Source organism: Typha latifolia, chromosome 1, assembly GCF_019914945.1.
Source record: "Typha latifolia isolate L0001 chromosome 1, TyphaL0001v2, whole genome shotgun sequence".
NCBI lineage: Eukaryota > Viridiplantae > Streptophyta > Magnoliopsida > Poales > Typhaceae > Typha > Typha latifolia.
Window position 1 is genome coordinate 6,209,936 of NC_133086.1, and position 12,331 is coordinate 6,222,266.

At 37.3% G+C, this 12,331-nt stretch overlaps 1 protein-coding gene across 5 annotated transcripts; it reads right to left on the reverse strand.

The window, feature by feature from the left end:
* Positions 1 to 1,311: 1,311 nt before the first annotated feature.
* LOC140780594 (uncharacterized) lies at positions 1,312 to 5,463 on the reverse strand. Of its 5 annotated transcripts, none has more exons than XM_073126241.1 (5): positions 5,131 to 5,459; positions 4,250 to 4,927; positions 2,172 to 2,316; positions 1,587 to 1,668; positions 1,312 to 1,488 (listed from the first exon to the last, which is right to left on the reverse strand). In XM_073126241.1, the coding sequence occupies exons 2-4, from the start codon at positions 4,779 to 4,781 to the stop codon at positions 1,608 to 1,610; spliced, it is 738 nt and encodes a 245-aa protein (XP_072982342.1). In that variant the 5' UTR covers positions 4,782 to 4,927; positions 5,131 to 5,459; the 3' UTR covers positions 1,312 to 1,488; positions 1,587 to 1,607. The 5 variants fall into 5 exon arrangements, with proteins under 5 accessions (XP_072982342.1, XP_072982343.1, XP_072982344.1 ...); XM_073126242.1 differs by having other exon boundaries at positions 5,145 to 5,454; XM_073126243.1 differs by having other exon boundaries at positions 5,047 to 5,151.
* Positions 5,464 to 12,331: the final 6,868 nt, after the last annotated feature.

Below are 12,331 nucleotides of genomic sequence, written 5' to 3' on the forward strand. Positions count from 1 at the left end.
TCCAAATTGCATATGTAAATCCAACAGTTGTAATCTCATGTTTGATATTTCTTTCATGCCTAACAATTCTTATGATTAGAGGGTATGGTAGAAGAGCTCTATAAACATAGCTCTGCTCGGATTCAGGCCGGCTCGAGCTTAGGTTCTTAGTCTTCAATGCTAGCTAGGGCAACAGGCTAGGCTTAGCTCGATCTAAAATTAGGCGATTTTAGGTCAGGCTTAGATCGATCTTAGATCGAAGTTGAGCAATTTCTTGGACAGAACAAGCTTCGATATCTGGTAAGATATTATTACTACTAGTTTATCTCTTTGTTTTACAATCAAAAAATTCAGCCTGTGTTTTAGGAAAGAAGCGTACTCAGTACTAATGTTCTCAAGAACAGTATAGTTTGGCCTCTTGCTCTCTTTTATGTATGCAAAAGACCCACGCTTAAGATCAGAACCTTAAAACATTCTGATGCAAAGTTGGGAGAGATGGGATATGATATTGTTCCAGGAACTAAGGATTAGATCCCAAGGTCTAAAAACTTCCAATTCTGTTCTCAGGATTTGGATGAGATGCCTTGCAGATAGGAATAAGGTCTGCATATGGAGAACATACACAATTTCTGCAGCTTATTTTTTCAAATATCTTAATATCTAGTATTTTCTCGATTGCAATCAGTGTGCCGATCGGTTAGCTAAACTGAGTAAAGATAAAACTTTATTCTTCGCATTCATTTCTGATACCTTTCTTTCTTATCAGGAAAAAATATTGTAGCATTAGCAGGTCAAAAACTTGAAAAACAAAAAAATTAAATGAAATCCAGAACTCAAAAATAATAGAAGATCAAACTGGAGCAACATCATGTACCAGAGAAGGGCTAGAAGGGAGCTGTATATTGCGATAAACTACTAGTTGAAAACCCCAGCTACAGAGAATTCCTGCTGCATTAGTTGTAAAACGAGATATGGACAGACACCCACATTAAACAAAACTGCAAAATCTGGAGCACTCTTGACATTGCCAGAATAATATCATGCGCATAATTTGATATCTTAATCAGATTTGGCACAGCCCACACCAAGTTGGTATCTTGAATAGATGTAGATTTTGGCATGGCCACCACCAAGTGGCAAGTGGTTCATTGGTTTTTACATGCACCAAACAAGAGCCTTAGTCTCAAATGTTAATCATAAAACAGTAAACCACCCCATCTGTATGAATAAATGGGAGAAGAGAGCACATATCAACCCTACTCACCTGCAACCCAAAACTGATGATAACCCACTAGGAACACAAATTAAAGTTGTCTATGTAGGCCAAAGATATAGACAAACAAATCTGAATATCTTATTATCATACATTATTCAAAATTTGATGGCCGCATCAAAACGCCAAGAAAATGAAGCCCAAAAGAGCTCCAAGTTCCCAGCAGAAACTGATGGTGTCATATTACAGGGGATGGATGCCTCACTACACCTGACGACCTCACAGTATGTACATAACTGGATTATGCAACCAAAAGAAGAAGAAGAAGAAGAAAAATAAGGAGTGGTAGAAAGTAGAAACATTCATGTGGTACGGAACTGCAAAATACTTCTACCTTCCTTGCATGAAATCCTGGTTATCCTGCCGCTCTGCTTGTTTCTCCATTGACGCCAACCCCAGGTACTGGTTCCATATTGCTGCAAGATCAACAACAAATTGTGTTAGTAACATAATCATAGCATGATTTCATAGGTAAAGTGGCCGTTAGAGGTTTAGAACAATATGACATCAAGAAACTAGTAAAAGATAAGACTGATAACCACAAAAGAATAGAAGGAAGCATTCTAATGCAAGTTGCATCACAAACAACGCTCGATAACAGAGTCAGACAGTTTAATTACCAAATAATGACAAATATCATGCCTGCAACTTAGTCTCCAAGCACAATGTCTCCTCGGATTAAGAATGTTGTCATTGTTTCAAGCCATGTAAACAGCTTCTAAGAGGGGCAAACCTTTTATCTACTCTTATTTGGTATCTCAGATTATTAGTGATTTATTTATTTCAAAATCAGATTTCTCTCTTTTGTTCACCCTTTCAAGAAGGGGGGCATATTAAAGGGCCCAAGAGTTACAAGTTTCAGTAACCATCAGCATATTGCAGACAAAATGCTAAGTTTTGAAAGAAGGAACCAGCATACTTTGCAGAGGAAGAGCTAGAACCACGAGGGCTTATCGTTGAGACATTCTTGTAGAACTGGACAGAGATCAGTCCACCATTTGTTCCTATTGATGATTCAGGGGAACCATGAAAGCGTAAACTCGAATTATTCTTCGAAAAAACTCCTGCCAAGGAAAAACCAAGGGTATTAAAATACAAACATGACAGACTAGGCGTACAATCACCTAACGACTCATGTGCTGCAGTTTATCAATTGCCCCGGTAGGCACATGATGTTTGCAAACCAGCTAAAAGGGCCCAAGCAAATGCAGCTAGGTGCTTTATATGAATTATTCTTCAGTATAATATGATTTAAGTTATCTTCCAATGACTAGCTGAAAACTGAGAATGACCCATTTCCTATTCCACATATTATCTCTACAAGATATGCAACTAGGAACGTTATCTGGAAAGAATTTTAAGATGGACAGAATGTTGGAGGGAGCACAAAATTGTATCATAAGGGAACTATTAATGGCAATACAACTGAATGTAATGGAACTTAAGTATATCACACACTTACTGTGTGGATGGTGGGTACTGACGGATTAATTAAGTACTTCACAAAACCTGGTCTTTGATGACCACTTTCCAGTTCATACATTAGATATGACTTTCATCCAAGTCAAATAACACTGTGTGGGTATACATTATAACTATAACAAAATAGAAGTGGAAAAGGTCAATTTAAGTATTTCATAACACCTAAAGGATTCGGTTACCATTGTTTAGCTGATACATAAAATGATTTTCATCCAAGTCAAAGAAATGGCAGGAAGGAAGAAGGTGAACTGGGAACCGTTAAGACCTAAGGTGATCAATACCAGTGCAGCAACGAAAATTTTCGCATAGGACATGAGATAACAAAACATTACCAGGAAAAGAGAAAAACGATAACTATCTGCGTAAGAGCTGAGCTACCGCAGCTTGATAAAATATTAAAATTCTACTATGCATCAATATATCTAGATGATAAGTGATAGTTCATTTAGGTCGAGTTAGGAACTGCAAAAATAGGGCACTGGAACATGTAGCAAATCCAACTACAGCAAATAAAGTATGGTAATTAGACCACCATCCTAAGCAAAAAAATGACAATTGCTAAAGTTACCTTTTTGCTAAGTTCCCAGAAGTCCTACTTATACACCTTTCCTCTGATGATTATGCAAAAATAGATGTCCATTGCACCTTATAAGACTTGGTTATGAATGGCGACAATTAAAGAAGCAGATGCTTCATGATATTAGGAAGATATCATCAAGGCAAGACACAGCTCAATTGAAACTTTTATAATTGCACTGGAGAGAAGTGGTTCAAGTAAAACAAGTAAATAACAGAAAACAACTATCTGGAGTTGGTTGTATAGATCATTTTCCTCCATTCATCTCCAACCAAAGATCTATGTCAAATCAAGTGCTGTCAGGTCTTTTATTACTATTTTCTCTCATGCCAGTTCTGCTTTACCTTCACTTGGAAAAAAAGAAAATCTTTCGTTCACATTATCATGGGTTGTCTTCTGGATATATTCAATCATCTTAATCAATTTTCACTTATTCTCCACAAATCTACCCTTAACTTGTGCCTAGTACATCTATACTTTCTATATACTCCACATTCCACATTCCACACTCCACACTCCACACTCCACACTCCACACTCCACACATCCATCTCAATTCTCATCTTGTTAAATTTCAACATTCTGCATATGTTCTTCCTTTGTACCCAACATGTCAATATAAAGGCATTTTCTGTCTCATAACTATCCTAGAAAATTTTCCTTTCACAACATACTAGAAACACTTACCCACTTAGCAATTATGACCTAATTCTATGTGCAATGTTTTAATCGATCTCCCATTTTTAATATTATAGATCCAAGTAAGAAAAATACTCCCTCTTAGATTCTTAGTTCTTGTGCAAATAAGGAGTGGTTATTACTTAAAAATAATTTTGCCAGAAGACACCAGCAGTTCGGCACCAAACAGTAATTGAGAACTACTGAACTAGTAACTAAAAGAATATAAAGAAAAACACCAAAAACTTGATCCTTCAATACCTTGCCATATTATCACAAGGCAAAAGAGAACGGTAACAATTAAGGCGCACAAATTGCTATTGGAGGATGTTGACTTGGAATTCTTCATCTTTTTTAGTGCTTTCATCCGCTCAATCCTTGCACGCTTTAACATTGCGAGTTCAGATATCTCATGGACCAGCTTCTGGTCGGCAGCATCCAGAGGCAAAGGGTTAGGAGGCCGCGGTGGTCTTGGAGGTTTCTTACAGCGTTTCTTTTTCGGCTTGTCGGTTTCTACCTTCCCTTCCTCTCCCTTAAACCTCCTCCCCACTAAAGCTTCTCCATTGGTGAGATCCTCTGAGGAACTGGAAGTGAAATTAGTCGAATGAAGCACCTCTTTGCCCTTCAAGCAACCATCTTCGCCAGTAAAGCCATTCCAAACCTTAACTAGCATTGTTTTCTCCTCTCCAATGCCAGTGGCGGCATCCTTTGAGCCATCCTGCTCACTTATTATTGTCTTGGTGCCGCTTTCAAGATCGATCACATCTCTATCTCTCAAGATCTTTGTATCCATTAAAACCGCAATACCAATCTCCTAAATCATCGCAATCATTTGGAAAGAAGTGTTCGGCGAAAGCATTAACTCTCTGCCGAGCCCAGTGTCAAACTCTCCATTCTTCTGTCGAATTCAGTGATGGAGAGCTCATAACTATCATCTTCCTGTAGGATGAAAAATCAAAAAAATATAAGCCAAAAAAAGCGCAACCTTTTTCACAAGAATCAATCCAAAGAAGAACAAACGAAGTTATTAACGCGTAATGCAGCTAAAATCCCGTTACCAACCAAACTCTCCTTTTCCAATCCAGCAGAGAACTAGAAAAAGGAAAGGAAAAAACGGAAGGAAAAAAAAAAAAAAAAAAAACCTCAACAACGATACCCAAGTAACGCCAAATGCCCCAATGCCATGAAACGAAGAGCATAAATTAAAAGCTCTCAACTTTTAACGCTAAAAATAATGGGGAAGCGCTCGCCATCATGTCCAAAGAGACTAAGCGTCAGATTTGAGACAGATGGCGTCATGAGCTTCTCGCCCACCCCGAGAGAGAGAGAGAGAGAGAGAGAGAGAGAGAGAGAGAGAGAGAGAGAATCGGATAAAGGAAGAATGGGATCGGGTTAGGGTTTTGAAAGAAAGTATCCAAAGGTCATTGAGGGGCGTGAAAAATTAAGCGGAGAAGAGAGACAAGAACAGGCTAGTTAAAAGGGAATTAAAAGGGATTTCAATGGCGTTGGTGTCGGGGGGAGGGAGAGAGAGAGACGGCACACATCTCTTTAATCTGGACCGTCGAATTGAGATTTTGTGCCACTTAGAGTGTAGGGATCTGCTGCATACGGTATACTTTTCAGATCTTGATTGACTATTGGCTGGAAGGAATTTAGGTTGCATGAAAGCCCTGCATCCGGAGTTCAGGAAAGCCCTGCAGTTCGGCTGTGCGGTATCTAATAGCAATGGCTTCATGATAAGATGACTTAAAGCTTAGATTGTATAGCTATCTGTTAGCTAGAAGGTTAAATGAGGCCTAAGTATTTTTATATCATGAGAGGGTTGGCACTTTATCTAATTTATGTCTAGTTTTTTTTTATCTTTTGAATAAATTAAAAAGAACTCATCAAACAATTTTTTTATGGATCTAATTCACCTCAAAACTTAAATAAAAATGCTTAGTTAGCAAAACCAAACTAGAACAACTTCCAAGTATGTTTTATGATTAAACAACTAATGTGAAAATTTTAAATGTCACTAAGTGTATGCTAAGTATTATATGTCAGTTTTACTTATGCGATAAAACTCATCTAATCTCGTATTAAAGTTTTAAATATATTAAATGCATAAAGATTTCATATAAGTCGTTTTTCAATTCAGTAAGCTTTCAAATATAAATTAATAGACTAAAAAGCGACATATACAACAACAAAAAAAAATATCTCCTGGTATTTAGCAATTTTTACTCCAATGACTTACATTTGAAAGTCGTCCAATCGGCTGATTTGATGACGTGGCAAAAACATACTTAATTCTATAATTAAGTTTTAAAGTGTACTAGAATATAAAATAAATAAATTAGGAGGGCTAGTTTGGTAAAAGAAAAGCATAAAAAAAACTCCGTGATCAACGCTAACCTTGTACGACCAAACAAATGTGCACAAAGATTTCTAAATTCTATCGAAAAAAAAACAAATGTACACAAGGATTCGCAGCCAACCACTAGAATATGTCAACTCCTCTTTATATATTTTCTTTTTATCTTTTTCCTAATCGATTCGGAATGGTTTTATCCAAATGGGTCCCTTGTTGAACAAAGAGCTATGGGCTTATCCCAATGGGCCCGTTGTTATTTGCACTTATTCTTTCTTTTCCTGGAGGGACCCAAAAAAAAAGTCTATTTAAATATAAATCCCCCAAGAAGTTGTTTGAAGAGCCTAAGAACTACTCTTTTCTGTTTACCATACAATTAATTCAAAGGAAATTAGGACTCACAGACCAAGTAAAGTAAACAGTATCATCCTCAGTTACTGGTAAATTGGTGAAAGTTTTTTTTTTCAACCTGGCAATCTTTTATCTTCCATTCTGCTAAGAATTGCTTCTGTTATAATTTTTAAAAAAAAGGAGCAGTAGGCAGTTCACATTCTATGAATTAGGAAAAGGGTTTATAACTGCAATCTTTTGTTGCCTGTGTGAAGAGCAGATCAATGATCAACTCATCACAATGCATCAACACAGGAACTAAAGAATAGAAGTACAGATAAGATCTAAAACTTGAATATTGCTGCACCACTTGATGGCCAGGAGGCAAATACATAAAGATCAAGGTCATCCCTGCTGATGGTACTCTTTCTCAATCCTTCACTGGTAGAACAACTCCTGCGAAAGCAAAAATTGTCAATAAGCACATCTGTGTAATAAGAAATCGTAAAAGGAAAGGAATAGTAAAATGATATCCAATTGGATGAGTTTAATGTAGCACATTGGACCTTTAGAGATTTGAGTAGCTGATGACTATGATATTGTCTCTAAAGCATATAGATGGAGTGGACAAAGCCATAGGGTCCATGCTACCAAAATACAAGACAATGATATATAACTTCTCGATTTGAATGATCACCCAATATATTCACTTTAAGACTAGACAAAGAGATCTGTGACGGGGATGGGTTCTCTTGCAAGTGGACTACATTTTTTTTTTCTGTCCTTCAACTAAGACTTGTGTACATATATATACATATGTTAGCCAATAGATTTATTCCAGAACTTGTTCATATTCCCATGCCTACAAATTATGGAAGCCAAGGATATTGCAGTAAAAGCATTTATAAAATCAACTTTATGTGACTAATCTTTAATTTAAGTATAAACTGAGGAACAATGCTATCTTTAACCAAAGCAACTTCACACCTACCCCAATCAGCACCTTAAGCCTAGCTCCCAGCGCTCCATGTTATCTTGCAGATTTTTACAAGCTCTTCCAACTGTAGGCAGATAAATAAGGAACAATAAATTAAAAGTTTTACCAAAGTAGAAAGAAATAGAACCATGAAATACTATGTAAATTTGCACAAACAATCAAGAGAAACAGAAAGTTGATAACAACATGCAAATGCTCAAGAGATCGTAGCATAACTGACCTTGATTACAAGAAGAAGAAAAAACTATGTCAAGAATTAGTTGAGAGACAAATACATTAAAAGAAATAGCTCAACTGTAGTACAGCAATAAACCAACTTTTGGTGGATAAATGAACAAATTCAGGATAACTGCTCAACTAGTGGATCTTTTGTTATAAAGTTGCATAAATAAGAATTGCAGTCTATAACAAAATGAATGGAAACTTGATATAATTTTAGCTTACAAGCAGACAAGTGATTGACTAGTGAATAATATGGAAGGTGGTTGTCTTGATCACAATCAGACAAGTGATTCACTACAACTATAGTGACTCCCATTCATGAGATCACCAAGTTTTCTTAGCTTGTCTTCATCACTGCAAAAGATTTTTTTTAACTGCTCTTACACATTTTGATAAATAATCGGCAATATATTTCTTGTGTTGATCCTTTGCTGGAATTAGGGACAACATGCAAAGAAAAAAAAATCAATGATCTATTGCTTACCCATGGCAAGAACATTCAATGACTTATTTTCATAGTTTTCTAAACAGAAGTTTTATGTTGGTTGGGAAGCTTATCCAACCCTCTTCTATCTGGTTTTAGGACTGGTTATTGCAAGATATAACATTAAGTGTACATATACAGGGTTGCCCATTCAAGATGTTCTAAAAATATAACTAGTCATGATTATGCATGGTAACTCTCAACGCATTAAGTGGCATATTGTCTTGGCTCTTTGCAAATTGCATAGCTGTATTGAGTCACTACTGTAACAGTTGTCTTGCCATTGTTCTCCTTCTTCTACTCATAACCGTCATGAGGAGTGGGGATTGGCTTGCAAACTCACCGGCAAAATAGCTGAGGAGATCACGAGTGAATCCTAATCTCTTTCCTCTCCATAAAACTCTAGCAAATCCTCTTCTCCCCATGCCGCCTTCACCATCTTCCTATTTCTTCTTCTCCTCTTTTTCCTTATCTTGCCGAAGGATTCGTTGTCGAAATCAACCATTGGAGCGTCATTTGAGGTTGCCGAAACAACAGAGACCACTCCGAGATCTAGACATGATCATTAGGCCCGACCCGCCCAAACCCGGCCCGAACTCGCCTGGTTTTAACCGGGCTAAGCCCGGCCCGAGCCTGATTTAGGCCCGGCCCAACCTGAGCCCGATTTAGGCCCGGTCCAACCCGAGCCCAATACGATAGTGGGCGACATGGGTTAAGCCTTTGCCCGCCCGGCCCGAAAACCCGATCCACTATTCTAATCTATAGCCCAATCCATAATGTATACATATTTATATAATTATTTTAGTCCCACATTGGATAGTTAGTAAACTATATATTAATATATATGTATGTTTTCATAAAAGGTAACTAAAATATCTTCATATAAGCCCATTAAACTCGGCCCAATAAAGTATAATATTTTTTATATTTAATGCATTATGTTAGAGCCAATATACTCAACCCAAGCCCAATATATAATAGGCTAGTGGGCGGTAACGGGCTAGAATATTCTAGCCCGGCCCGACCTGAGTGATTGGTAGATCGGGCCGTGAACAAATATTTAAGTCTGGTTAGCCTGAAAAGCCCGACCCGAACCTGGCCCAGCCCGCCCGATGATCATGTCTACCGAGATCCATCGGTGGGTCCTCTTTCACCCCTCAAGGTCAATTTTCCTCCTTATTACAACTATAGCATGTTATTACTATTTTGTATCTTGGGCTTTGTCGGTTGATGACCTCATATCGTTGCGCATCAGTCCGAACTTGGCCTCGATTACTTTGTGCCATTAGTGTCCTTCACTAGTTCTAGAAGCCCTTGCAAGAGACTACGACATGTAGTCTCCCATTAAGCTTTTTCAGTCATGATCGTGACTGCCAGCATCGACTTTCACAACGTCCAACTTTCCAAATGAGTTGCTCCCCTTGTGAGGGGTCTGTCAATGCCGTTAATGGGAGCCCTCGTGGGTCAGATCGTCGAAGATATGATCTCCATGGCTGTCAGCCATGGAGTAGAGCCCAATCACCATCGGCCACCTCAACCGACCTCCCTCCACATAGTGTGGCCTGCCTTAATCGTGTAGAATGTTTTAGAGTCGCCGATTTGAACCGAAGCTGGCAGATATTGCCGACAACCTCCTCCTTTGCCATCGAGTTTCTCTTTTCTCCATCATTTGCCCTTTTTCCTTTGATGAAGAAGAGATGTGTGTGGGTTAGGCTTTAATGCAACCCACATCCTAGTCCATATGGTAACTTAGTAGGCTGCAATTAACCTGCAGCCCAAGCCAAGTTTGGGACCGCAATCTGGCCCAAATAGTTTATATGAGAAATATCAACCACAACTATAAATGACCAATATCTAATGATAAATTCAATAATTGAGAAGGATAAGATCTTTCTAAGAAAGTTAATATCATAAAGCTATACAAGTGCTTTTACATCAATGATAAAGTACCAAAAGTTGCAACTTAACATTTCTTAACAAGGAGATCATGTAACATGATGAACAAAACATGCAAGTTCATCAAGAGAATAGTTAACTAGCAATGTAGGTTTATAGGAGAGTTTCATGCCAAAGGAAATAGCTGCCTATAAGATGGATATAATCAGCATTGAGGCGCTATAATCATATTGACACAAATATCATAACGTGAAGACACCAAGGTTTCCCTGTATCTAAATAGTTGAAAATACTGATCACAATCATTAGATGGAAATACATACCTGGTCCATGCCTCCTGATTGTGTTCCAATATGGCATTAACATTCACATGTAAGTTGTGCAATTTCTTTCTGCAAAAATAAATAAAATGAGGCCAATGAGAAAAAATTTCTGTGATTTAATTACCCTTTGCGAATATAATTCTTTGTATAGGTCATCTTTCTCCTTCTATAAGCATAGAATAACAACAATAAACAGAAAGAAGCGCTTCTAAGCCTGTATATAAAGGCATGTGACAATGGTAGAATGAACCACATACAAGAGCATGTCCTAAATGATATTCATTCATGGTACAAGCACAAGTTTCAAGGAACTATTGATATATGTAGACATTCCCATTTTAGGGAGAAAAGAAGTACCAATAGAGTGCAGCAACCTGGCAATGGTTTTGATGAACAACTATAAGATAATGAGACAATCAGGGATGAGGTAAGGTCGTGGTGGTTGGAGCCAATGGCAGTATACCAGCCAAAAGATGCAATACTCATAACAAACTAGTGGCAACAAAAGGTGTGGGCTGGTGGCTTTATGAGGCAATTTCAGTTCAAAACGAAGATTCATTTCCCAAAATACAAGAAAGCCAATTTAGTGATATACTCAACTAGCTCACCTTCTGTAAGGATGACTGGAATTTAGAAGTCATAAATTAATGTGTCCTACCTTGCTCATTGCAGGCAACACAAACAATCTAATATAGTAATGAATTGTAACACTTTTTAATTAGATTCAACAAGGATAGGCTATGGAAAATTCAATAACAAAGCCTTTCTAATCAATTCTGATTAAGGAATGCAAGGATAATATATGACATAAAACATCATAATGGAAAGAGTTGTCATGAGAAATCAACCTTCGGGAAATTCACATTGAAGACAGCCATGATAACGATGGTGGCTGCACAAAGAAATGCTGTCAAGCTGCATGGTCAAGTTCCTAAATCAAAGAAAGAAACATGTGTAAAAAAAACTCATGGAGGAAACATAATACGGAAACACTTTACTTCTTAGAGAATATGCTAGAAGGGCACTGGACAAACGCGAAAGAGCACTAATAAGTAAATGGTACCTTAGGAACAGTTCCACTGACAAGAACATCAAGACCTAATGCCACACCAAGATCTATTCCGTTTGACTTTGCATCCATAGAATTCTATATATCTGCTGCAGATGAGTCACTTGTTACTATATTAAATGTTAATAGAAACCTTGTTTACTCTAGACAGTCATGATCAAAGAGTTGCTGGCACATTTGTTGCCTTGATGGCCAACTTAGTGGGTACATGAGAATTACACATGTAATAATAAGGAACTAGAAAGTGTGATGTTATGCCTGAAATTTACATCTTCAATGTCTTATTAAATTTTCATATTAAGTATAGTTCTCTGCCAATGACCACGCTAATTGTCCCGAGAATGCTCACATTAATAGGTTACTAAATGAATTAACTTTCAAAATAGCAATATATTTTCACAACGACCACTATCCTCACTAATATAAACAATAAAGTTAACCATCCCACAGTCCGAATTATAACAAGAAAAAAGAAGAATCTTCAGCTTAGTGATTAGTAAAGAAATTAATCTCACCCACAAATAAATAGTGAACCCATTCAAATCAATCTCCTGTAAACAGAAACATGCTCATCCATCTCCAAATAACGATCATAAATTTCATAATTATGAAAGGACAACTTTTTGTAAAAGATAATATTACCTTTATATAAATACCAATAGGTAGACG

Coding starts and splice junctions, on each gene's coding strand:
- LOC140780594 (XM_073126241.1), bottom strand. CDS start 4,781: ATGGATACAAAGATCTTGAGAGATAGAGATGTGATCGATCTTGAAAGC. Junction 2,317..4,249: donor CCTTGTGATAATATGGCAAG/GTATTGAAGGAT, acceptor TTTCCTTGGCAG/GAGTTTTTTCGAAGAATAAT. Junction 1,669..2,171: donor TCTAGCTCTTCCTCTGCAAA/GTATGCTGGTTC, acceptor TTGATCTTGCAG/CAATATGGAACCAGTACCTG.